The sequence below is a fragment of the Petaurus breviceps genome, unplaced genomic scaffold (genome assembly GCF_028583685.1).
Source record: "Petaurus breviceps papuanus isolate PSGF00001 unplaced genomic scaffold, PetGlider_PUasm1.0 103, whole genome shotgun sequence".
Taxonomy (NCBI): Eukaryota; Metazoa; Chordata; class Mammalia; order Diprotodontia; family Petauridae; genus Petaurus; species Petaurus breviceps.
Window position 1 is genome coordinate 6484702 of NW_027185588.1, and position 27250 is coordinate 6511951.

Here is a 27250-nt window from a genome sequence, read left to right on the forward strand (position 1 = left end):
GAGAGAGAGAGAGAGAGAGAGAGAGAGAGAATAGTGATTGGTTGAAATAGAAAGGTCAAGGAAAGGTTTTCTGAGCATGGGGGAGATTTGAATATTTTTTTGACAGGTGTGGGGGGGAGCCAATGGCCAGAGAGAGAATTGTTCAATGTGAGGGTATAGAGAAGATGCCTGCTAGGACAAAGTCCTATGGGGGCAGGAGGGAACGGGATTCAGGGGTTTGGTTTTTTTCTGTGACTGGAGGGGAAGTTAAGAAAAGTGATGATGCTGAAAAGGTCTGCGGAACAGAGCTTGGAGAGGACCTGGCAGGTGACCCCAGTATTCTCAGGGAAGTAAGAGAATGACTCACCTGCAGTAAGTGTGGGGGGGAAGGGCAGAGGTCTGACTGCTGATGGGAGGAAAGAAGGAAATGTTTGAAAATGAAGCCTTCAAGGCAACTAGGTGTTGCAGTGAATAGAGCACTGGCCTTGAAGTCAGGAGGACCTGAGTTCAAATCTAACCTCAGATACTTACTAGCTATATGACCTTGGGCAAGTCACTTACCCTTGAGAAAGGAAGGAAAGAAGGAAGGAAGGAAGAAAGGAAGGGAGGAAGGGAGGGAGGAAGGAAGGGAGGGAGGAAGGGAGGGAGGAAGGGAGGGAGGAAGGAAGTGATGCTTGTTAGGAGAGAGGAAGAACCTTGAGTGACCCCATAGTTCAAGGACCCTGGTTCAATCCTATATGACCCTTAATACCTCTGTGACCTGGGGAAGAGTATTTAACCCCCTTGGGCCTCCATTCTCTCATCTATAAAATAAAGGATTTGCATTGCCTCCTTGTGAAGAGACAGGGTCTTGGGGTTCTGGACTCTGAAATTCCTGGTTCTAGGTTGGGAACTATTGAAGAACTACTCAGGAGACATCAGACTTGTCAGAGTGTCTGAGTCAGTTCTGGAACCCCAGGACTTTGGGTCCCTATGTTCTTTCCATTGCATTAAAAGCTTCTCCTGTAAGAAGAAAAAGGATAACCAAAAATTCAGGGGGAATGAAGAAAGCAAAATATCCCTCCAGCTCCATCCTGTAAATGATATTTCAAGGCAGAAGAGTCAGAAACCAGCAGTCTTCTCCCAGCCCTATTGTGTCTTCCCCCAACTTGGAGGAAGGTAGGAGAAGACACTCCCACTTCAAAAAAATGAAACAGCTTTTTGGGGAGCTGAGTCAGTCAACTAACATCTATTAATCACCTACTATGTGCCCTGAACTGTGCTAAACACTGGAGATAACAAAGAAAAGGCAAAAACAGAGGAGCTCACAGTCTAAGGGAGGAAATACCTATGTCTAGATAGACAATATATAATGGGATCAGTTGCAGATAATCTCAAAGGGAAGGGACTTATAATAATAAGAGCTGACCTTGTATAGCACCTACTATGTGCTAGCGGGCTGGAAGAGATTCTAAATGAGGCCTGGAGACCCTGAGACCCTGCTTCAGACCCCAGAGATGCCCCCAAGATGCTGCCTTGGCGGGGCCAGGTGGCCAGAGCCTGCATTCCCTTGGTCGATGCTTGTTAGCAGAAGGAAAAGGGCCCCAAGGAGACAGAGATGAAGAGTGAGAAAATGCCTTGGCAGTGTGATTTTCACTCCTTGACTCCTACTATCCATCTTAGCACTTTTTTCCAAGATAAAAGGGCTGGCCTAGGAGTCAGGAGAGCTGGGTTCTAGTCCCAACTCAATCTTTAATTATTATCATTCTCCTTATTGTTCTTATTAATAATATTAATAGCTAACATTTTTGCAGCATTCTAAGGTTTGTAAAATCCTTTTCATATGTTAACTCCTTTGATCCTCACAACAGCTAGGTGCAATAATCATTTTCATTTTACAGATATAGAAACTGAGGAGGGCAGAAGCTAAGTGCCTTGCCCACACAACTAGGAAGTGTCTGAGGTCATATTTGAACTCAGGACTTCCTGATTCCAGATCCAACACTCTATCTCCTGCACTACCTAGCTGGCAACCTTAGACAGGTCATCTGCCTTCCCTGAGCCTCAGTTTCTTTATTTCTAAAATGAGGAAGTTGGCCTAGCTAGCCACCAAATTCCTTTCTAGCTCGAGATGGATGATCATTTTTTTCTGGCTTTATCTTCTGACCTCTTTGTAGCATCTGACTATATCCACCACTCTCTTCCCAGTGTTTCTGTGACATTGTACCCCTTGTCCTTCTTACCTCTGATGATGGCACATTGGAAGAGAAGACAGAGAGGAAAGAGCTAGCGCTTCACTTTCATCATCTCTCAGAGGAGGGGGCTGGACCAGACAGCCTCTAAGACCCTTTCTGGCTCTGATCTGACATCTTGCTTCTTGGCATTTTCACTGGCTGCCCTCCTGCCCCCCATCCCTAGAATTTAACCCTCCCCATTTCACCTCCTGGCTTCCTTCAAATCTCAGTTAAAATCCCACATTCTACTGGAAGACTTTCTCCATTGGAGGAGTCTGAAGCCTGATTACCTTACATGAAGTGTGAGTGGGTGGCAAGGAGTCAAGCAAGCCACTGTAGATGCTTCTTTCCAGAAGACTGGCAGTGTTGAGAGGGGGGTGGGGGGATTGAGACACAGAGAGAGATAAAGAGATAGAGACAGAGAGAGAGAAAGACAGACAGAGGCAGAGAGATAGAGAGAGAATGAGAGAGAGGAGAGGAAAAAGTGAGAAAAGAGAGAGACAGAGAGGAGAACAGAGAAAGAGAGGGAGGGAGAGAGAGACAGAGAGAAAGAGAGAGACAGAGAGAATGAGAGAGAGAAGAGAGGAAAAAGTGAGAAAAGAGGGAGACAGAGAGGAGAACAGAGAGAGAAAGAGAGGGAGGGAGAGGGAGAGAGAGAGAAGAGAGGAAAAAAGCAAGAAAAGAGAGAGACAGAGAGAGAACAGAGAGAAAGAGAGGGAGGGAGAGACAGACAGAGAGACACAGAGAGAGAGACACACACAGAGAATCTTAAGGGATTTCAAGAGTATCAGAGTCAAGAGAAAATCTTTTTTTCCCCCTAGGGTTGATTTAAACCTGTTTAGAGACCAAGGGGAAAGAGCCAAATACAGGTTCTGGGTGAGAATTGTAACAGTGGGTAGCCAGCCCTAGTACATTTGTGTTATGCTGGTTATGGTTAGGCTGGACAGCGTGCATTTTCAGAGAATGAAAGGCAGTTTAAACAAGGAATTCAGCAAGCAATGCTGTTACTCTGTCAAAATGTGCAACATCATGAGTGGGGGCCCATTTAGCATTTGTAAAAAGTGCAGGCTTGGCAGCCATGGGTAGTTTGAGGTCTTCTGTGAATTCTGCAGAGCACTTGGTTTGGGGAATAAGGCAATTAGAGAGGGAAATTTCCCATTCTCTCTGTGTGTCTCTCTCTCTCTGTCTTTCTGTCTATCTCTCTGTCTATCTCTCCCTGTCTTTCTCCTTTTTCTCTCTCTCCTTCTCTTCTTCTCTGTCTTCCCTGCCCCCTCTCTCTTCCCCCTCTCCTTCTCTCCTTTTTACTCTCCCTTTCTCTCTCTGTATCCCTGTGTCACTCTGTTTCTTTCTCTCTTTGTCTATCTCCGTCTCTGTTTTTCTCTCCCTCTGTCTCTCTACATGTCTATTCTGTTCAATACTACTTGGATGGCCCACAGATAAAATCAACACATCCAAAATGGAATGTATTACCTTCCCCCAAACTCTTCCCATTTCCAAATATCCCTGATTTTGTTGAGGACACCACCACTTGTCCAGTTACCGAGGATCCCAACCTCACTTTTGTGCATCTCCGGTGTGCTCTAAGGTCCCCTTTAACTCTGCGATTCTGCAGTCCTCAACCTTTCCCTCTCTCTCATTCAGACATACACTTGGTTGCCAGTCTGGGGTGTTCTGCTTTCATAACATCTCATGTGTCTTTTTATTCACCCAGTCCCCACCCTAGTTATACCTCGCATCACTTTCTGTCTGGACTATTATGATAGCCTCTTAATTGGTCTTCTTGCCTCTAGCCTCTCCCTTCCACAATTCATCATCTGCCTGACTTTTTAAAGATATTGATCTGCTTGTGTCACTCCTGCTCAAAAGCCTCCAGTGACTCAGTCAGTTAACAAGCATTTATTAAACATTTACTATGTGTCCCTCACTGTGCTAAGCATTGTGAATACAAAGAAAGCAAAGAACTCACATTCTAATGGGGAAAACGTCATGTAAGTAACAAGATACACAAATGATACACCCAAAGTAGGCGGCCCCCTGAGTCCAATCCAATCCAGCAAAGACTTATTTATTTATTTTAATATTTATCATTTTTAGTTTTAAAAATTCATGCTTATAAGATTTTGAATTCCAAATTCTCCCCCTCACTCTTTTCCTCCCTCTCCAAGACAACACGCAATCTGACACAAGCTATACATGTACAATCATATTGAGCATATTTCCACAGAAGAGGGATTAGAGCAAAAGAAAAACCATGAGAAAGAAAAAAAGAGAGAAAAAATAGTCTGCTTCCATCTGCATTCAGACGCCATAGTCCTTTCCCTAAATGTGAATAGCATTTTCCATCACGAGTCTTTTGGAATTGTGTAATAGTTGATCATCACACAATGTTGCTGTTACTGTGTAGAATGTTCTCCTGGTTCTGCTCACTTCACTCAGCATCAGTTCATGTAAGTCTTTCCAGGTTTTTCTGAAGTCTGCCTGCTCTTCCTTTCTTATAGCACAATAGTATTCAATTATATTCGTATACCACAACTTGTTGAGCCCTTCCCCAGTTGATGGGCTTCCCCTCAATTTCCAGCTCTTGGCCACCACAAAAAGAGCTGCTAAAAATATTTTTGTACATGTGAGTCCTTTTCCCATTTTTATGTCTTTTACATCTGTATCTTTGGGATACAGACCCCAAAGTGGTATTTCTGGGTCAAAGGGTTTGCACATGAATCCTAATGCCTAGCACAGTGTCTTGCAAATAATAGGTGCTTAATAAATGTTTATTGAATTGAATCTGATTTGAAATTAATTTAGGAAATACAGATCTAGTTCTATCATATCATTTTATATATAGGGAAATTATTTCCTGGAGCAAAAAAGTAAAGTTATCCAAGATCATGCAGGATGCCATCTCTTTCCTGTTCCACCTGCCTCCTTTATACTACATCAGGGACACTGAAGGTTCTATTTTACAGCTCTAGATATGGAACATAGGTTGGAATAATCCATTTGGATCTGAAAGGGCCTTCCAAGGTTGATCAGGCCAACTGTATCTTTTCACAGAAGAAGAAACTGAAGCCCAAAGAGGTCTAGTGACTTATCAAGATCACATGGGTGACCTGATAGAGATGAACCCTGGTCTTCTGACTTCAAATCCAGTTCCTTTCCTATTGTACCCACATTAGCTTGCTATGGGTGACATGGCAGGTGAAAAAGAAGGCCAAGAGATAGAAGGGTATGATTCTTTTAGACATTAGCAAATTTGAAAGTCTAAAGGGGAGCAAAGACAGGCCCTTTCAGGAGTAAATGAAGCATTCTATACCTGAGATCCCTGAATTTCATTTCACCATGTCACAGAAATGACATGGTGATCCTGCATATTACACATATTCCCTAGATGTATGTCTCACTACCATTGTACTTTGTTTGTGCTCACTTTCCCCTCTACCACTAGACTCTGTGTGTATTTGTGGGACAATGTGTCCCAGTGTTCTGGGGGGTGGGACTATTTGTAACTTCTGTTCTTATCTTGATATTTGATTAAATGTCTTTTCTAAGAGGCAGATTGTTCATGGGAGGCACACTAGTTGGGGCTCACGATCTGTAATCACCTACAGGATTACTCCTAAAACTAGAGGTAGCAGTGACTTTTAGAGGTATCCAATGTACCAGTGTAATTGTAAGTTGGAGTATTCCAAAAGATTTGCTAAAGAAACAATAAGAGAAATGAATTCTACTTGCTACTGTGGGAATGTAATTGCAGGAGAGGTCCAGGCTCCAAACCAAGAGGAATAAGGTTTAGAATAGGCTTCCTAGTCTTCCTTGTTCCTGGAAGGCAGAGGAAGAAACCTCTTTGGGTGACCCGTTTAATAAATTGTGTTTTATTTGACAGGGGGGTGTGATGGGTTGTGCTTCAGGAACAATTTCAAGGCCTGGAAAATGCTGCACCTTCCTGAGTTCAAAGGTCCCTCCCTCCCTGGGGCACCTCATCAGGAAGAGGAAGGAGGTTCCTTTCCAAAGGGTATCTGCCCCACCCAAGGGACTGCTGGCAAGCATAATCCATCTTCCCTAATAGCTGGAGAGTTCTTTGTAATTACTGGATACTTTGTGGTTTGTAAACCATTTCCCCACTCATTATATCATTTAATAACAATACCCCAACCCCACCCATGAGGGTGTCTGAGTAGTGATTATTATCCCCATTTTACAGAGAAAGAAACTGAAATTGAGAAACACCTTTGGCTAACTTCATATAACTAGAAAATCAAGTCAATAAGCATTTATTAAGTGCTACTGTATTCCAGGCTTTGTGCCAATCACAGGGGACTCAAAGGAAAGTAAAAACAGTCCCTTACACCCATGGAGAATTTATTCCCATGGGAGAGATAACAGCTACATACCTAGATATATATTGGATGATCAGACTAGATTGGAGGCAATCTCAGAAGGGAGGGCCTGGAGGGGAGCCATAAAGGCCACCTGGAAAAGATGGGGTTCTTATAGAAAGTCAGTGGAGAACTGAAGTCCAGAGACAGGGCTAAGGAGGGAGAGAGAGAGCTTTCCGGCACGGGAAAGGATTGGGGCAGGAATGCAAAGGCATGGAGGGGAAGATGGAGGGTCGCGCCCAAGGAACAGCAAACGGGGGGCATTGGCGAATCATGGATTGTAGAGTCAACGACAACAAGCATTTTTAATAAAGGGCCTACTGTGTTCCAGGCTCTATGTTAAGCACAAAAGATGTGAAAAAAAAAGCATGAAACAATCCCTACTCTCAAGGAGTTTAGAGTCTAATGGGGGAGATAACTGTGTTCAAATAAACTATATATATATATGGGATAAGTTAGAGATAATCTCAAAGAGAAAGCGCTAATAGTAATAGCCAGCACTACTATGTGGTGGGCACTACTCTAATTTCATTCCATCTTCAAGACAACCCTGGGAAACAGATGCCATTAAAATCCCCATTTTACAGATGAGGAAAATGAGGTCACCGGAGGTTGTGACTGATTCAGGATCACACAACCAATGAGTATCTGATTTGAACTTGGGTCTTCCTGAATCCAGGTCTGGTGCTCTGTCCAGCATTAAAGGAGATGGAAGAAGATGGGATTTTAGCCAGGACCTGAAGGAAGCCAGGAGAAAGAGATCAGGAGTGAAAGACTAGAAGGCACGGGAGCCAGCCAGTGACAAAGCACAGAGTTGGAAGATGAAAGGTAGAAAAGTATGAAAAGATTAGATGGGGGGAGGGAAGGGATAAACATTTCTATAGCCCCTGCTATGTACCTGATAGAAGGGGGTCAGTAATAAAGAGCTTTGAACAGCAAAGATTGTATGTTTGATCCTGAAGGTAATAGGGAGACATCGATGGTTAGTGAGTGACATGGTCAGATCTGTGCTTTAGGAAAATCACCTTAGTATATCTGAATGGATTGTAGTGTGGAGTGGCGTCAGGGAAGAGACCAACTAGAAGGCTACTGTAACAGTCCAAGCAAGAGGAAATAAGGGTCTGAACTAAGGCGATGGCTGTGTGAGTGAAGAGAAGGGGTTGGAGAGACGCCATGAAAGTAAAAGCAAGACGTGGCAACACATTCTATGAGTGAGAACTGAGGATACAAGGGTGGCCCTAAGGTTGCAAGCCTGGGTGATTAGGAGGTTGATGATACCCTCAACATTAATAGAACTTGTACCTGGCCTTTTGCTACCAAGTCCAATCCAACCCAATAAGCATTTATTAAGTGCCTACTGTGTGCTATGCATAGTACTAAATGCTGGGAATACAACTGATAAAAATAAAGCTAGTCCCTGCCCTTAATGAGCAAACAAAAGGAGATAGCACATAAAAGGAAGCAGGAAGGGGCGTAGGTGGAATGGGTCACCAGGGGTTCTTGTTTGTGGAGTTGAAACCAGACCAAGCAGCAGAGGCAGAGTGATCTGAGCATCTAGCTTCTGCCCTTTATAAAAGAAAGCCAGAAACTAGGCGGCACAGTGGACAGAGCACTGGGCCTAGAATCAGGAAGACTCATCTTCATGAGTTCAAATCTGGCCTCAGATACTAGCTGTGTGACCCTGGGCAAGTCACTTAACCCTGCGTGCCTCAGTTTCCTCGTCTGTAAAATGAGCTGGAGATGAAGCTGGCAAACCACTCCAGTATCTTTGCTGAGAAAATTCCAAAGAGGGTCACAAAGAGTCAGACACAGGATTGAAAAAAAAAAACACAAAAAACAACTGAACAACAAAATAAAGGAAAACATTGGGAGGAGCTTGGCATTTCATCCTCCAGCTCTCCAGTCAGAGAGGAGGATGAGAGAGGTCAAGGTTGGAGTGGGCTTCCAGATGATGATGCGCTTGTCCTGGAAGGGTCATCTTGTTCTATGGAGTTAAAACCAGGCAAGGCCCCAGGTCAGCAGGTTTAGGATTCTCTGAATTTCTGGGCCTTGACATACAAATAGTGTCCAAGCAGCTTGTGCCTAGTTCCCATCAGGGAGGCTTCCAATGCAGGTTAGGGGATCACTTGTCAATATCAGAAATGTTGCAGTGGGGTTTGGACTAGGAACCTTTTGACATTTTTCTGGTTCTAAGAATCTAGAATTCTAATCCTGACCCAGAAGTCAGAGGAAACACGTCTACCACCTCTTTCCTATTGAAGACAATGATTGTGCTGCCTCCCAAGTCTTCTCCAGAATAAATACCAACCCCCCCTCAGTCTCCCCATATCCTAATCAGCCCTCCCTAGCTGCCCCCAGCAGCCCCAGTTCATCAGTATCCCTCCTATAATGGGATGCCCTCTACCAGACATGGGCTTCCCAAGTTCTCTCCAAGAGCATCTGTATTAGGGATCGAGGTATTTCTCTAGTAGCCCCAGGGACCTCCCCTCCCCCTAGCTCTCCACCCCCAGCAGAGACCCTGCTCCTTCTTGCTCCATGACGCCTCAGTACGGGGGTGGTGAGGTGGCAGGCAGGACCATCTGCCTCTGTCGCCTTCCCTCCCTGGGCTTCTGCCATGGCGATGAAAAGCTGTCTTTCCCTGTGTTTCCACCTACTCCCTGGCCCGGGTAATGCTTTGATAAATGTTCTCAAATCAGCAGCTCCTCCACCTCCAGATGATGGTGCTATAAAAGCAATCACTATTGGAGGAAGGGCTGCTCCGAGAGAGAGGGGCCAGGCTCAGAGCAATGCTTAGCATTAATTCCACAACCCAGGAGCAGAGAGATTTCAGGCAGGAGATAGAGAAAAACAATTGTTTCCTCCTCATCTTCTTTTTCCTTTCTGTTTCCCTGGAACCCACTTCCTGCTTGTCCACCATGAGACGGGAGAAAATGGGGAGGGGGGGATTGGGAAGGGATGCTGTGTTCTCCCTAGCAGGGGGCTCTCCCCTTCTTACCCTGGTTAATTCCAAGGCAGAGAAGAATCTTTTCCTTCTATGGCAGATTTCAAGCATAGTTCTTTGCATTCCCGGGTCTGGTGGTCTATCACCTGCAACAGGGAGAGTGACCGGAGAAGCAGGGAGCTCTCCAGACACTCCCCCACCACCAACCTGCTTCCAGTTCACCTCTTAGCCCTATCCTAGCTGTGTGTTGCAAGTGTCTTTTCTCTTGATCTGGATCGTAGGTTGTACATGACACTGACTTGAGCTCCTTACCTCCTTTTACATCTTCCTTCTTTTTATGTTCTGCTTTCCCTTCCTTGCCTCTTTTCTGCCTGGATCAGGCTGGAATGTTCCATTGCATTCCATAAAGGTGATACTTTGTTTCTAGGCTAGAGTAATTCTAGAATACAACATCAGATGGTTCTAGGTTCATAGTCTCTTATGCCTAACCACCACCACCCTTCGTTTCCAACTGGCTCTAGACCACAAAACCTCAGAGATGTGGGCATAGTGTGTTCCTTTTTATAGTTTCCTTTACAAATTCCTATATTTGTGCCCTGGCTTAGAGTAGTACCCTTCCCAGGTCCCTGAACCAGTGGAGATGTGTCTTTGGTGAAGAGGTATTTCCACTTCCTCTAGACCTCAAGGAGTGAAACCTCCCCATTAATCCTTGCCCCTGTTGGATTAAGTATAGTTGCCTTAGAAAAGTTGAATGCTGGTACTGGAAAGAACATTAGAAATAAAAATATCCGAGCTGGAGGGATCTCAGAACCCATCTAGTCCAATCCCTGCACTTTAGAAATGAGGAAACCAAGGCCTAGGGAGAGGAAATGACTTGTCTAAGGTCATATAGGGAGTCTGAGATGAGAATTTGGGTCTCTTGAAATCCAGACCAGCACCCTTCTCATCACTCTGCCCCATTTGGAGGGAGCAAGAGCAAAGAGACCTGGAAATGAACCAGATGATGCGATTCCTCCCTCATCCTAGAATACCCCAAATACGATGTTTATAGGCCTACCCCTTCCCCTGCCCCCTAGTCCCTAGCTCTCAGTGGTGAGGGGCTTGGAAGGGTAGGTGTGTGTGGCCGGGGCGGGGCATTGGAGGTGGCCTGATGCACCCTGGCTAGACTGGGAGGGAAGCATCTCTGTCCTTGACGGGGGAGGGGACTTCGTAGCGCCATCCCTGTAGCCTCCCAGACCTCCGCTGCGCTGAGTCCCTCCATCCTCCCTCCTGTTCTTTCCCTCCCTCCCTCCCTCCCTCTCTTCTCCCCAGGCGGGGGCACTGGGCGCCCAAGGCTGCAGCGCCGGACTCGGACCAGCAGGTGTCGCTACGGAGAGCTTCTTTTGTGGTCCTGATGCTGCCGCTGGCCTGAGAGCGAGAGCTTCCTCTCCAGCTGAGAGCTTTTCTCCTCCGTTCATTTGCTCTTATCCAACCTGTGTCGGTCTCGGGCATGGCCAGATTGACGGAGAGCGAGGCGAGGCGGCAGCAGCAGCAGCAACTCCTGCAGTCCAGAGCCTCCCCCATGAGCAGCGGCCCCGAGCCCCCCGTCCAGCCGGACAGCATGAAGGACCTGGACGCGATCAAGCTCTTCGTTGGCCAGATCCCCCGCAACCTGGAGGAGAAGGACCTCAAGCCCCTGTTCGAGCAATTCGGCAAGATCTACGAGCTGACGGTGCTCAAAGACCGCTACACCGGCATGCACAAAGGTGCGCCCCCGCCCCGCCCCTCCCCTCTGCTCTGCACCCCACCCCGGGGCCAGCCCGCCCGCCGCCGCCTGCCCCCTCCTCTCCTCCTCCTTGCTACCCCTCTTCCAGCATCCTAGCGCCCTCCTGCTCTCGCTCATCCCTCCGCCTCCCCACTCCACCTTCTGGCATCATCACCATCATCACCATCATCATCATCTCTCTCCTTCCTTTCCTCTTCCTTATCCCTTTCTCCTTCCTCTTTCCCCTATTCTCCATCAGTCTCCCTTCTTTTCTTTTCACTCCTATCCTCCTACTGCCTCCCATTCTCCCTCTCCATCCTTTGCTTCCTCCTCAGCATCATCATCATCTCTCCTCTCTCTCTCTCTCTCTCTCTCTCTCTCTCTCTCTCTCTCTCTCTCTCTGTCTCCCCCTCCTTCCTTCCCCATCCCATCCCCCTATCTCTCCCATACCTTTCCTCCCCCCCCAGACCCCTCTCTCATCTTCTTCACTTCCCCCATCAGCCCTCCCTCTTTTCCTCCTCCCACTCCCCCCGGGTTTCTAGGGGTGGTGTGGGCAGATTAGAGCTGTCCCCCTCCCTACTTTTCCATTCATCCAAGCTTTTGACAGGAGCAACCCAGGAAGTTTTAACCTCCGGACAGAATCCCATTGGTAATTTTCACAAAGGGGACGCGCCTGTGAGAGAGACTGGGGAGATCAGAAACACTAAAGGTCCAACTGTCCAGTGTGCAAACAGATGCCAAGGAGGCCAGCTAGTTGGTAACTACAAAGAAAAGGGGATGGGTATGTGTGGGGAGAGAGGACATATGGGAAGAACATTCCTATTTGTGAAAATGCAGTCTTCCCCCAAGGTTGGGGGAAAGAGTCCGTCTCTCCCTTCCTCTTGCATTCACCCATCTCTTGCCCATTTTGGAAAGCATCTATCCCCCTCCTTCCTCCATCCAACCCTCCATCCATCCCCTCCATCTCCCTGCCATTTCCTCGTGCCTAAATTAATCCTGGATGAGGCAGGTTGGGGGAACAGGGTGAAGGGTTCCCTGTATCTGGAGACAATGAGTCCTTCGAAGGCAGAGATGGGCAGAATCCTGGTGTGGAAATGAGAATCATCTGGCTAGTTTTGATAGACAGAGAAATAGGAAATTGCCCAGACCAGAAGGAGGTGGGCTTCCTGCAACCAGATGATCTGCCTCTGTAGAATAGAATCTCATTAAAATAAAGAAAAATCCAGTGATAGCAGGAGAGGAAAATTGTTTCTGGTTCAACTTGTATCTTGGGTTCAGATTACTCTTGTTAAATCAATTGTTCTGTGAGGGTATGCCTGTGCATAGGAATTATGGACAGAGTTGACATGGTAAATATGGGAGACTTGTGTTGTTGGCATCCATGTTTCCAATTCTCTTGTGAGTAATCAAGAATATTTGGGGAGACGGAAACATACATTGAAGATCTTTGTGCCAGTTACAGGTCAGGTACTGAAGCCCCAAAGAACCCTTGGTGCCCCATACCTTCTGCCCCTGTCTGGAGGCCCTAACCCATGCTACCTTTGGTGTGCCTCTCCAGATGCTATCTTCGAGGGGCCTCAAACATTTCCCCCAAGAATGCCTTCCCCATGAGATAGGCATGTGGAGCAAATGTTGGACAGATGTCCAGACCAAATCTACCAGGTTGATTCTTTCTGAAGTCTTTGCCAGGGAAGGCTGATGCCCTCACACTCCCTTAGTGGAAGAACCCTCTCGACACTGCTCAGTAAAAACCTTAAATTGGCCTAGTAAAATCTTCTGCTAATTCCCCTCAGTTTAGTCCTGTGATGGAGATGGCTAGACGCTGAATGGATAGATGGGACTTCTCTGAGGCCCTGATGAGGCCCAAATTCCTCAACCTTCCCTTTTCTCCTTTCTCTCCTCTTCCAACATGTGTGAAACATGAATCATCACTATCTAGAAAGATTCCCACCCCGGGTGGGGCTGGAGGTTGTCCCACAGGGCTGCTAGCACACTTTGCAGGAAACCAGGGCTCTCTTCACAAGGTACTGTTGGTGTCCTGGGCTCCTAAGGTGTGATTCAAGAAACTAGGGGAGGGAGGGTTGTTGTCTTGGTGATGGGAGACTTGAAGCAATTTTTTCCCTTGTTAATTAACCTTCCCTTTTTCCTCTCCTCTCCCTCTCTCTCTCTCTCTCTCTCTCTCTCTCACACACACACACACACACACACACACACACACCTCCCTAATTCTATCTTATTCTCCTATATTGAGATCAGTCTTCATCATAATGGCAGAAAAAGGAGAGTCTAAACACTGGGGGAGGTAGAATCATGGACTCATCTGCCATGGGTAATGACTTCCTGGACCCAGGGAGATGTCATTAAGGAAGGAGTATTCAGTACGACCCAGATGCAAGGGCTATCATTCACCTTCCTCTTGCTATTAGTCTGTTCTGACCCATAGCATATTTGGGGTGGCAATTCTAAGTACCCCTTTTTGACAAGTGCCATGCTCCAATGGTGACATGAGGGGAGAGGGTAGAACACTACGATGTTGCTCCTCATTCCTTCTTTGAGGGTTATCTGGATATGCTTAGCTGTTGAAGCCCTGGAGGAATCCACTTCCACCAAAGCAGAGTTCATAGGCAGCTTTCCCCCTTTTGACCCCCTCTCTGTACTGTGGCCTTACACCTTTGTTTCAGAATTTCCCTGAGGCATGGGCTTGAGTTACCATGGCTTGCTCCAGTGCTGGTGGGGGTGGTAAGAGGGACCCAATAGGCAAGGTGCCACCTACACACCAGTTTAGGTCCTGGGGTAATGTGTCTTGTGCTTAAATTTAATTCTGATTGAATGTATACAGAAGAGTATTGGAAGGGAGGGGAGTAGAAGGTGTGGGGTTTCTGATAGGGTCTATCCTGGGCCAAGAGTCTTCTGGCCTTGGCTACTAGCTTTAATTCAGACACTGATGAATTTGTAACCTTGGGTGAGTCACTTTGCATTTGGGAACCTCAATTTTCCCATCTGAAAAATGAGAATTTGGACTACATGACCCCAACGGCCCTTCCATTTCCTAAATCCTATGTTCTAATGGCCCTCCCCAGCTCTGACATCCCATGTTCTAAGGGCCCTCCCAGCTCTGACATCCTGGGTTCTAAGGGCTCTCCCAGCTCTAGCATTCTATGTTCTAGGTCCCTCCCCAATCTGACATTCTACATTATATGATTCTAGAAAGGGAGGCAGCAAATTAATGAGAGCTATATGTGTGTTTCAAGTGAGACTGAGTTGAAGGAAAGAGAAGGCTTTCTAGTTGCTGGGTTACAATGGCGAAAGAGGGGAGTAATAGACATTTGATTGGGACAGTCAGAAGAAGACTGCCTTGCAAGCCCAGTATCATATTTGGGTCTCAAAATCACCCTGTGAGGCCAATAAGAGCAGGGATTATTTTCCTCATTTTATAGCTAGGGAAACTGAGTCCTATAGAAGAAAAGGGTCTTGATGGTGGTCACTCAGTGACTCAGTTGCTCACATGGACCTGGAACTCAATACTGACTTTTTGTCATACCTGCAGCTATTTAGGCTGGAGTGGAAATGTCTGGACAGGGCTGGGTGCTGAAAGCTGGGGAGATGTGTGTTTGTATGTGGTTGGAGGGTGGGATCAGACCTCTCCAGAGTACCCTTGGAGAGGGTGAAGGAATAAGTATCATTTCCACAAAAACTGGTGTTGTTGATGGATCTGATCGCTCCTTGAGTTGGGCACTCGGAATAAAACTGCTGTGTGTGTGTGTGTGTGTGTGTGCCGCCACTCTCGGAACAAACCTGTTACCATCTGACAATGCTGGGCCTTGAAAATAGATCGGTGTGGCACAGTGGGGGCTGGGAGCCAGGAGGGCATGGGAGGGGGAGGGGAGACTGTGAATAAAACACTCATTTCATTACAAACAGTCCGTTAAATATAGTCTGCGTTTGTAGGTTGAGGTCAAGCTGCAGACAGAGGCAGAAATCTGTCACTAGCCTGTATGGAGATGAGAAGGCCAGTGTTGGCATTACCTGGGTGGGCTCCTTGTAACAAAACTCATTTGGAAACACAGAATTCTATAGCAATATGTGTGTGTGTGTACACACACACATACACATATGTGTGTATGTATATACACACATATGTACATGTGTGTGCATGATGTGTGTGTCCCTTCCCCTAACCTTTGCTCTAAGTTGTTTTTGGTTTTGTTTTGTTTTCTGTGTGTGTGTAGATGTGTGTTTGTGGGGAGTGAGGGGGGGGAGAGAGAGAAAGAGAGAAAAAGAGAGAGAGAGAGACAGAGAGAAAGACAGAGAGAGACAGAGAGAGATAGAGAGAGAGAGGGAGAGAGAGAGACAGAGAGAGGGAGAGAGACAGAGAGACAGACAGACAGACAGAGACAGAGACAGAGAGAAAGAGACAAAGAGAGACTCAAGAGAGAAAGGCAGAGAGACAGAGAGGAGGCATGTGGGGTGCTGTTTGGGTCATCAATTTTCTTCCAGGGAGGATGCTTGTGAGTGCAAGGATAGGGTCTGGGGAGGGAGGATGTCACCGCATTTCTAGCCGATCATTCCTATGACGCCTCTGCCCCTCTGGCCCCTAGCCCCTGAGGCCATCCAGTGATGTTTGGGAGATTTTCTTCCCCTCCCCCCTGCTTCCCAGGACCCAGCACCCTGTTCTTATCTCCCTCCTGGGCCCAGGGCCTGGCAAATTTGGCGCATCTGGTGGGCGTCGTTAATTTTTCTATGAATGTTAATGCCTTAATGTCAATATTATTATGAAGTGGTTTATATATTCATATTAGCAGATGAATATTAATGCTCCAACGCCCTCTGTAGTGGCTTGTGTTACTCCAGTTCCCCTGGTATTATTCACAATGCTGTTTTTTTTCGATTTATGTTAATCATATATACATTTGCATATTAATGGTAATATTTGTCTTAAAAGGGCTATTTTGAGGGAGGGAAGGAAGGAAGTGGTTGATCAGAGAGGGGGGAGACACTGACCACTGGCCAGCACCCCAGAATTTGGAGGGATGGCAGCTTCTCCCAGGGTCTGGGCTGGGTGTCCTCCCCAGTGGGTTTTAGGAGGGAAGGGAGGTAAGGAGAGGGAGCTCTGAAGCATGAGACTCAGAGAGAGCCTGATGTGGAATCCGGAGGGAGATGACAGAGGAAGGAGGGAAGTCTGGAGACAGGGAAGGTGGGAGGGAGGTGGGAGAAGCGAGGCCAGGGGAAGGAGAGGAGAATGAGACTTATAGGGCATTATGCCAGGTGAAAGCTGGTCAGCTTAAACCCCAGGACTGGGGGGGCACAGTCAGACCAAGCAAGGAGAGGGAAGACCAATTCTTCTTACTTTAGGGCAGGATTGCTGGATCAGACATGGACAGCACAAGGGCGGGGGTCCCTAAGGCACCTGCTCTGTTCATTCTTTCCCAGGGGAGAAGGGAGCAGCAGAGGTCTGAGCCCGGGGAAACTCTGGGCTTGATATTAATCAATCACCTAATTTTGCTGAGCACCTGCTCTGGTAATCTTTCACATGCATTTCACAAAGCCCTTTTTCATTCAGATCCTCATTTGATTTTTACAATGCCCCCGTAAGGTGGACAGGTCAGAAATTATCACCTCCATTTTACAGGTAGGAAAATGGAGGCTTGGCAGAAATGACTTGCCCTATAAAAGGAAGGGGTTAAACTGAATGATCTCTTAAAGATCCTTCCTAATTTCCTGTGTTCTGTGTCCTAAGAGGTCTCTTCCAGCTCTGACATTATATTTTAAGGACCTTCCCAATTCTGACGTAAACCCTTTTTCAATTCCCCTGAGTAGTTAGCATCCCATATCCAGAAATCCCTTGGTATTTATTTTGCATCTTGTATTTCTTATCTGTGTACATGAGGTACTTCTCCAGTAGATTGTAAGCTGATTGAAGGCAGGCACTGTCTCATTTTGTCTTTCTAACCTCAGCATCTAGGACTGTGCCCAGCACATAGTAGGTGCCTAAACAGGCTTGCTAAATTTAATTGAGTGCTACATTCTAAGGTCCCTCCCTGCTCTGACACTATATTCTTAGGTCTCTTCCAACTCTGAAATTCTGTGTTCTAAGGTCACTTGTAGCTGACTGTGTCCCTAGACCTGGTCCTCATGAAGGTTGTGGCAACCAGGTGGTTCAATGGATAGAGAAGCAGTCCTGGCATCAAGAGGAGCTGGTTTCAAATTCAGCCTCAGACACGAACTAGCTGTGTCACCCTGTGCAAGTCACTTAACCTCTGCCTCAGTTTCTATATCTATAAAATGGGGAAATAATGGCATCTACTTCCAAGGGTTGTTATGAGGAACAAATAAGATAATATTTGTAAAAAGTTCCTGGTGCATAGTAGTTACTTAATAAATGCTACTTCTCCCCTCTCCGATTTCTAGCCCAGTGGGAGAGAAAAAGACAGATGTACCAATTAACAGTGATCAAGAAAAGAACTCGAAAAGACAGTTTCAGACAAGATAGAAATTTCCCTTCCAGCTCAGATGATCAGAAAGTCTTAGAGGAGGTGGTGTTTGAAAGGGGCACGGGAGGAATAAGTCTGCAGACAGCCAAGGATCACTGGGAAGACAAAATGTACAGCCCCAGGACCTGTGGCTATCCGGTGTCCGTGTGTGTGTGTCTATACACATGTGTGCACATGTGTGGTTAGCATGTGCAAGTGGGTGGGGTGTGTGTATTTGTAGATGTGTGTGTGTGTGTGTAGGTGTGGGTGGGAGTATGGAATAAGTAGTTCCTTTGGTAACAAGGAGGGTCTGCATTAAACCATCCACACTTTCCCACCTGCTTGTGAACATGCACACATTTGTGAGATGGGAGAGCCAAGCCGGGAGGCCAGTCAGAGACCCTGCTGTAGGAATCCACTCTAAAGTGAATGGGGGGACAGGGGAAATGATGAGAAGTCAGACATAAAAATGACTTGTCACAACGGCCAGAGTCTGACGGGGACAGAGCTCCCTGTCCCTAGATGTGTTTAATCACAAAGCTGGGTGACCCTCTGTCAGGAATGATGTCAAAAAGATCAGGGCATTTGGCAGATGGTTGAACCAGGGGCCCTCTGGGGTCCAGTTCAGCCTTAATTGAGGAGTTGGTGGTGGGGGGGAGGTCGAATGAAAACCAGGCTTTATCTGACTGGTTCAGAGTACCTTCTAACACCCAGGAGGTCCTGGATGAAGATCTCATTGCATCCCAGCTGACTTAAGTCCCTGGGATTAGCTGGAGCACCTGGGCATGATTAATAATGATGATGATAAATTCTAGAGGCTCTCTGTTACCTGAAGGATCAAATATAAGCTCCATTGTTTGGCACTTAAAGCCATTCACAACCTGGCTCCATCTTACCTTGGAAGTCTTATTACACAATTTGTTTAGTTGTTTCAGTTGTCTTACTCTCCAAGACTCCACTTGGGGATTTCTTGGTGGACATACTGCAGTGGTTTGCCATTTCCTTCTCCAGCCCATTTTACGGATGAGGAAACTGAGGCAAACAGGGTTAAGCGACTTGCCCAGGGTCACCCAGCTAGTAAGTGTCTGAGGATTTGAGCTCAGGTTTTCCTGACTTCAGGGTCCCCTAGCTGCCTCCTTTTTACTCCCCTTCATACACACAATGGTTCAGCCAAACTGGCCTTTTTTACTGACCCTGTCACATAATACTTCATCACTCCTCTCCCTGGTTTAGCCACAAGCTGTCTCTCATACCTGGGACGCTCTCCTTCCTCCCTTCCCTTTGGAAAATTTCCTCCACTATCAGTAATTGTCTCCAAGAGAAGAATCCCTCCAAGGCTCAGCTCAAAGGTCACCTTTTATAATGAGACTTTTTCTCCTCAATCTCTCAACATGGTGCCTGGTTCATAGGAGTCATTCAATCAATGCTTGTTCCTTCTTCTCCCCACCCCGCCCTTCCCAGTTTGACCCAAATTATCTTGTATCCATTTTGGTCACGTTGTCTCTCTTTGATAGACTGTAAGTGCATTGAGGGCAGGGACCATTTGTTTCATTTTTGTCAAATCCCCAGTACCTGACTTAATAAATACTTGTTGATTGTTTGCTTGGTTGAATAACAATAGCATTTATTCAGTATCTGACATTTATATAATAATTCGGTTTGTGGATTGTACCCTATAGCTACAAACCACTTTGATCTTCATAGCAATCTTTTGAGAAGGCTGAGAAAGTGTTAATATTCCCATTTTACAGCTTACAGTATAATTATAGGATTTGGAGCTAGGAAGGACGTTCAAGCCCATCTGGTCCAACTCCCTTCCTTTAGAGAAGAAACCCAGGCTCAGAGGCCTGGAAACCAAGTCTCTCCCCTCTAAGAGCCTTGAATGGAGGGGGCCTTCAGTAGATACTGGGTTGAATTGAATTCTGTTGAATGCTTGATCCCAGGCACCTGTGTCCAGTGAAGTCTGGGAGTGCCCTCTATCTCCCATAGCCCATCTCCACAGCAAGTACAAAGACACAACACACACACACCACCAACATTGTTTGAAGTCCTTTGATTCATTCTTTAAAGTCAATGCAGCTCTGTAGGCAGAGAGGATAAGTGGAAAGTCAGGGACCCATGGGGGCTCCCTGACTGGCCTCTTGCCTGGGAATTGTTCATCTGGGTGGCCTCACTTTGTGAGCCTTAAGCCCTTCTGCCTGCTGGGTTGGGAGCAAGAGATTCAGTCTCCTTGAGTTTTGGTTTTCCCATTTGTACCTCTACAAGGAAACAGGCGATCTCTCAAGTACCTCCCAACTCCAAAATTACGTATTCTATGCCTTTAGGATTCTCAGGTCCCTCCCAGCTCTGACTTCCTGGATTCTAAGGTTCCCTCCATCTCTGACATTTTGCATTCTAAGGGCCTTCTTTGCTCTGATACTTAGTGTTCTAAGGGCCCTCCCAGCTCTGACATTCTCTGTCCTAAAGGTCCTCCCAGCTCTGACATCCTGTGTTCTAAGGGCCCTCCCAGCTCTGATACTTTGTGTTCTAAAGGCCGTCCCAGCTCTGGATAGGTGGTTGTCTCTTCTTTTTCTTTATTCATTCTTTTCATTCATTCTTTTTTTATTCATTCATTCATTCAACAGTTCAAGTGTCTACTATGTCATGCTATAGAAGCACTTAATAGATATTAATTTTGTTGAACAAGCATTTATTAAGCACTTACTGCCACATTGCAGGCCCCTTTGATGGGCTGGCTATAGGGGGAGAGAGATGAGTAAGAGATACCCTAATGGAGTTCACTGTCTACTGGGCAGGTTGGGACATCCACAAAATTACCAGAGCAGAATGTGCTGAGGTCCACAATGACATACAAAGCTAAAAAAACCTTCCTGCTGGCAAGATCAGGAAAGTTTCCCCAGAAGAAGAGACACCTAAACTGAGACCTGTAAAACAGGGAGAATTTCAAAGGAAAAGATGGCAGCCCTGAATTCCAGGAGGGAGGAAGATACAGGACACATTTAAGGACAGCAATCTATTTGCAACATATCATATGGGAAGGGGAGAGACATCTGCAGAGGCAGACTGAAGTCAGACTGTTGGGGACTTTGAATGCTAGGCTAAGAATCTACACCTTCCCCTGTGGGTACTGGAGATTCACATAACGTATCAGAGTAGGTGAGGGCCATAATAGGAACTGGGTTTTAATAAGATGATTCTGATGGCCTGTGAAGGAGGGCTCATGGGACTACAGACTTAGATGTTAATGGGTCCTCATTATACATACAGGGAAACTGAGGCATAGACAGGTGGTCCAACAGGTAGGAAGTGAAAGGCCTGGGATTGAACCTAGGTCTGACTCCAAAATCAGTCATTCTTTCCATTGTATCATTCTGCCTGCTAGAATAGAGAGGCAGCTACCAGAAGCAGAGAGCTTACCTGGGGAGGCATTGTAATAGTCCAGACAAGAGGCAATAAAGCCTGAATGAGAGTGGTGGCCATAAGAGTGGAAAGGAGGGAACTGACCTGAGACATAGGTCAGATCTAGGATGGAGGGTACTTGGCTCCTGGTTGGCTTTGGTGAGGTCATCAAGGAGGTGCCTGAAACACCCTGTTGTTCCAAGTAGTAGATATTTTTTTGAGATCTCCAGGGACAGAGGGAGGACAGGAGGCCATGAAGCATCCCAAAGAGGTTGCCTTTCCTGGGGTCCCCAGAAGAGGATAGATTTGCCTAGAGATTCAGTTTGAGAACAGTTCTCCAGGGGACCTGGTTTGGTAGCCTCAAGAGAAGGCCTTTTAAGATGGAGGACAAGCCCATGCCACCCCATCAATGGCCCATCCTCCCCCTCTGCTAAAGACTGGAACATCCATGAGGGTTTCCCCAAGGAATTCATTCAAGGTATAGGAAATGAGCACTGAGGACAGGACCATGCATAGATTTGCATATGATTGAGGGACATTTGCATGTGGCACCTGAGACAGCACTGCCTTTTCCCGATCATTTTCAGGCTGAAGTGTTATCATGATTTCTTCTCCTGGTCTTGGCTCTTTTCACCATCTACCAGCTCTGATCCTCACCTCTAGCTGGGAAGGAGGGGGAGGGGCAGAAGGGTTGGAAGACAAGGAAGAGAAGAAACCTGGTTTCCTATCTAAAGTCAAGACTAGTCTGACCCTGCTTAGCTGGTGGGAGTCAGCCAAGTGGGACAGGCATGGGAGCAGTGAAAGATTGTTACCATCTGTTAAGTGGGCGGTCTGTCCAAATGGTGTTCTTCAGATACATAGAGGAAGCATCCTGATTACAGTCAGAGACCGTCATGCTTTCAACTGTGTCTTCATCTACACTTTCTTGCCTGGCTTCATCTTGTGAACATGTATATGACATGTCTGGTGGGCATTAGGACTAAGGCTGGGGATGGGATCAGGGTTGAGATTAAGTATGGGTTCAATGTTCAATCTGAAGCAAGACCAAGATCAAGGATTGAGTTGAGGCAGGGTTTAGATTTTAGGACCATGCAATTCCACTAGACTATTGGAGTTGAAGGAAACCTTAGAACAAAGAATGTAGAAAATCAGAGCTGGGAGGGCCCTTAGAACACAGGATGTCAGAACTGAAAGGAAGCACAAACCCTGGTTTTGTGTGTAGTCCAGCCCCCATCATTCCAAGGATGAGGAAGCTGGGACCCAGTGAGGGGCCATATTTTGCCCAAGTTCACGTAACCTCAAAGTGGGCGGGTAGAGCCAGGGACTCCTCTGAGGCCAGGTCAGGTCCCTTTCCATTATGTCATATTTTCTCCCGTGGAGACAGCCTATCTCTTAGTATACTGTGGTTTCATTTTGGTCCCTTGGGACCAAATGGCTGAGCAGAACATGACTTTATACTCAAAGGAAAAATAATAAAGAGAAAGACCAAATTTAGTCAAATTTCTTTTAGACAATTCAAATAACAAATCTTGTTGAGTTAGAGTTACTTCCAAAAAGCTCAGAAATTTGTTCAGATTCCCTTTATCCCCTGAACAACCTCTAATAAAGAAGATTCTGATTGTGACCCATCCAGGAGGGACCAGAGTACACATGGAACACAGAATGTCAGGGCTAGAAAGGATTTTGGAGCACAGGACATAGAATCACAGGACTTAGAAGTGGAGAAGAGCTTAGAGATTTTCTTATCCAACTCTCTTGTTTTACAGATGGGGAAACCAAGGTTCAAATTAGCCCTTGGGTCTCTTCCAACTCTGATTCTAAGAGTAATCTGGACCCAAAACGAATATCCAAATCCAGTTGTAATTTCTGCCAAGCTAGCTTTGCTTCTCTTGAGGCCAGCCCACTGGACAGACTCACAGCTTAAGTCACTAGTCTGTTGCCTTCTTTCTTCCTCCTTTCCCCACTGATCTTCAGCATAGCTAGAATTGGAGGCTAATACTGGCATGGGGAGCTGGGCCGGGATGGCATGCAGAGGAGAGGAGCAACATTTCTTGAAGAAAATTGGCCCCTGGATGGAGTTGGCCACTGCTAGCCCTTGGCAGGCAGCCTCCATCCTCTGCCAGCGAGGGATTTCCATATTTTTGGAGCCTGTTAAATTATCAAAGGGCTGCTGTGCATAGATTCCACTCCTCTCCCCTTCCTACAAATCAAATTATCAGAGCCAAGATTGGATTGTAAATGGTTTAAGATGATCTATTCATTGTTGGTGTCTAAAGTCTCCTTGGTCTCAAAGCACTGAGAGTCCGAGGCCCTCCAGCCAACCACATGGAGCCCTGGGATGACCAACAACAAAGGCCTATCTGTTCTTCCACACACCAGGCTCAACTCTGGAAGCACCTCTGGCTGGAACCATATCCCCTGGGAATACAAAGTTCGGAGATCCTGCCGATGGGTAAAAAGGCTTGGGTGTGGAAATGAGAGGCAGGGCAATGATGAGCCTCAGGGGCTCATCCAAGTCCCTTTGCTTATTGATGGTGTGACCTTGGAAAAGTCACTCAAATTCTTGGACCTTCAGTTTCCTCATCTGTAAAATGATGAAAATAAGCCCTGCCCGGCTTCCCTTATGGAAGGGTTGGAAAGCAAACAAGTGCTTATAAGTACATACTATGGACCAAGCACTGGGCTGAGGGAGCAAGACATAAGGACATCATTCTGCCTTCAAAGAGCTTACATCCCAAAGAGGAAGATAGCATATACATATCCAGGCATAGATAAAACACATATATATGAATATACAAAATACATAGAAAGGGTGACCTTGTAGGGGAAGGGACCAACAGCTGGGGAGACCAGGAGGGGCTCATATAGAAGGTGGTACTTGAGCTTAAATATGGAAGGGAAATGTGAATTCTAAGGGATGAGAAGAGAGAGCAGGAGTCAAGCAGTAAAAAGACCAGTTTGCCTGGACCACAGAGTGTGTGGAGGAGAGTAAGGTGTAATTAAGGCTGAGAAGGGAGGATGGGGCCAGGTTGGGGGAACTTTCCAAGCTGAACAACAGTATTTTTATTTATCCTATTTATATATGTGGGCATACACATGCACATATATGTGTACATATATGCATATACTCACACATATATTATATTATATATACACACATCATATACATATATATCCTATATATAGGGAGTGACTAGAGATTATTGAGTAGCGGGGTGGTATGATCAGATGGACCTGTTAGGAAAATCGCTTTGGCAACCACATAGAGGATGAATCCGATGAAATAATGGATGGGAGAGTACATTGTAACTGCATGGTATAATAGAAATGTCAGCTATTGTCATTATTATTACAAATGCATGTGTTATCTTTTGTGTACAAAGATGATCCCCCTGCCTCGTCCCCTCTGGAAAGGGAGTTCTGCCGGCTATCTCTAGCAGTGGGCATAGGCTGCTCTGAATTATCTATATTTTTCTCACCTTCTTTGTGACCAGCAGCATATTTCGCATAGGGGGTGTCAAGGTTCGGGCTGTGGTGGTAGAGTAATACGTCAGTATGGGAGCAGGGAGGGGATAAGTCTGGGGCATAGGCGTCCAGATTGCAGAGGACAAAGTGGGGAGGTTAGGGAGCTGTCCAGTGTAGTGGGAACATAGATTATGTGAAGGGCAGGAGATACAATTATACTGACAGGCTCAATCAAGATTTTGGAAGACCTTGAATGGCAGAGTGCAGTAGGGGTGGGGACAGGGAGACTATTATCTTTTAAACTGAAAAATCATTGGGGAACCATCAAAGGTTTTTGTTTTTGTTGGATTGTTCTGTAGAGAACTGGTCTGATCAGAGTAGGACACTGGGAAGTAACATGAAGGGTGAAGATGTGAAGTGGTGAACTTCCCCCTATACCTACTCCCTCCCTCCTTCCCCACCCTAAATTTTAAAGTCTGTTGAGGGATGGAGTTGGATTAGATGATCGATAAGGTCTGTCACAGCTCTGATAGGCAAAGGAAGGTCCTTATGGAAGGTCTGCCGTCCCACAGTCTGAAGTCTCCTCCAGCTCCAACATTCTGAGTTTATGTTCTATGGACTTTCTCAGCTTGGACACGCTGTGTCCTAAGGGCCCTCCTAGCCATAACATTCTGTGTCCTTGGGGTCCTCCCAGCTCGACACCCTGGGTTCTAAGGGCCCTCCCAGCTCTGACATTCTGTGTCCTCAGGGTCCTCCTAGTTCTGACATTTTCTGTCCTAAACCTCCCAGTTCTGACATTCATAGAAAAAAGAATCTCAGAGATAGCTTACTCAGAAGGCACCAAGTCCAACCCATACCTGATCAAGAATCCATGCCCCACCCATCCAACATACCCAACAAGAGGTCCTCCAGCCTTTGCTTGGAGATCTCCAGTGAAGGAGACTCTACCACCTCCCAGGGCTTCCTCTTCTACTTAAGCACAGTTGTCATTGTTTGAAATTTTTTTTAATAATGAAAGCTAACATTTATACAGCACATACTATGTGCTAAGCACCAATTATTATCTTATTTTATCCTCACAACAACTCTGAAAGATTAGTGCTATTACAGTTGAGGAAAATGAGGCAGACAAAGGCTAAGTGACTTGCCCAGGGTCCCACATCTGGCAAGTACCTGAGGCTAGATTTGAACTTAGGTCTTCCTGACTACAGGTCTGCCACTCACCCTATCCACTGGGCCACCTATATGCTTAAATTCTTCCTGTTATCAAGTTGAAGTCTATGCCTCTGTAATAATGCTCGTAAGGACCAAATTTGCCACTGTCACAGATTACTCCAACTCTCAGGGTCAACCAAAATGAGCCTAATTCCTCTTCCATATACCAGCTTTTCAAATACTTGAGCATAGCCCTTATGTCTGCCATCTTCTTTTCTTCTCTAGGCTAAATGTCCCTATTAGTTCTTTCCACCAATCTTCACCTGGAATAATCCTGAGACCTTTCACCATTCTGATCACCTTCCTCTGGATGCTCTCCAGCTTATCGGTGTGGTGCCCAGAACTATGAACAGTATTATGTTCTGATGAGAACCTAGTAAAACAGAGCTATTCCTTGCCTAGTCCTGGATAGTCTGTCTCTCTTAATGTTGCCTAAAATCAAAGTAGCTTTTTTGGTTGCCTTACATGTCACAGGGTCACTCATATTAAACTTGCAACCCATGAAGATACCCAGATCTTTTTTTTCCAAGGTGAACTTCTATGTAACCATACTTCTGCCATCTTGTACTTGTAAATTGACTTTTTGAGCCCAAATATATGACTTTACATTTAACCCTAGATTTCACCCAATATTCTAATGTTCTAATGGATCTTCCAGCCCAGAGGTTCCATTTTGTGTTCTTACTCTGACTTAAATTTAATTCAATAATTATTTATTAAACATTTACTATGTATAGAGTATTGTGCTCAGTGTTGAGGATACAAGGATGAAAAACAATAATGATCCCTGCCCTCAAAATGCTTACAAACTGTAGAAGGTTGAGAGACAAAAATCCCAATAAGTTAGAATATAATAAAGTCATGAGAAAGGTTAAAAAAAATGACAGGACTATATTGAAGAATTTTGAGTGGCCCAGTTTGCATTGTAAGTTCAAAGTACATGAAGGCAAGAGAGGGAGAAAGAAAGCTGGAAAGAGAAGTCAAAGCCAGATAAATGCAGACTTTAGAGACCAGCCCCAGGCACTTGTATTTTATCTGGGAGGCACTGGGGACCCAATGAAGGTTATTAACTAGGATAGTGGCCTGATTGGTGCATTGGGTAGTTCACTTTGGCAGCAGAATGAAAGGTAGAGGGGAGCAGGGAGAGACTGAAGACAGGTAGGCTGGTCAGGAGGCTATTTCAATGGTCCAGTCAAGATGTAATATCTTTTTTTTTTTTTTTAAAGCAATCAGGGTTAAGTAACTTGCTCAAGGTTACATGGCCAGTTATTATTTCTGGGTGTGGTGCTGAGTATCCCAGCCCGGATTTGATCCAGGTCATCCCGACACTGGGGCCGGTGCTCTTACTCGCTGAGCCACCTGGCCGCCCCTAAGCAATTGGGGTTAAGTAACTTGCTCAAGGTTACACGGCCAGGTGTTTCTGGGTGGGTGCTAAGTGTCTGAGCCCAGTT

General features: G+C 46.0%; 1 protein-coding gene across 1 annotated transcript in view; it reads left to right on the forward strand.

The window, feature by feature from the left end:
• Positions 1-10908: 10908 nt before the first annotated feature.
• CELF5 (CUGBP Elav-like family member 5) overlaps positions 10909-27250 on the forward strand; it is an 80839-nt gene continuing 64497 nt past the window's right edge. The window contains exon 1 of the mRNA XM_069104832.1: positions 10909-11251. Within this exon, the coding sequence (XP_068960933.1) occupies positions 10996-11251 (256 nt within the window). The 5' untranslated portion in view covers positions 10909-10995. The remainder of the gene's footprint in view (positions 11252-27250) is intronic.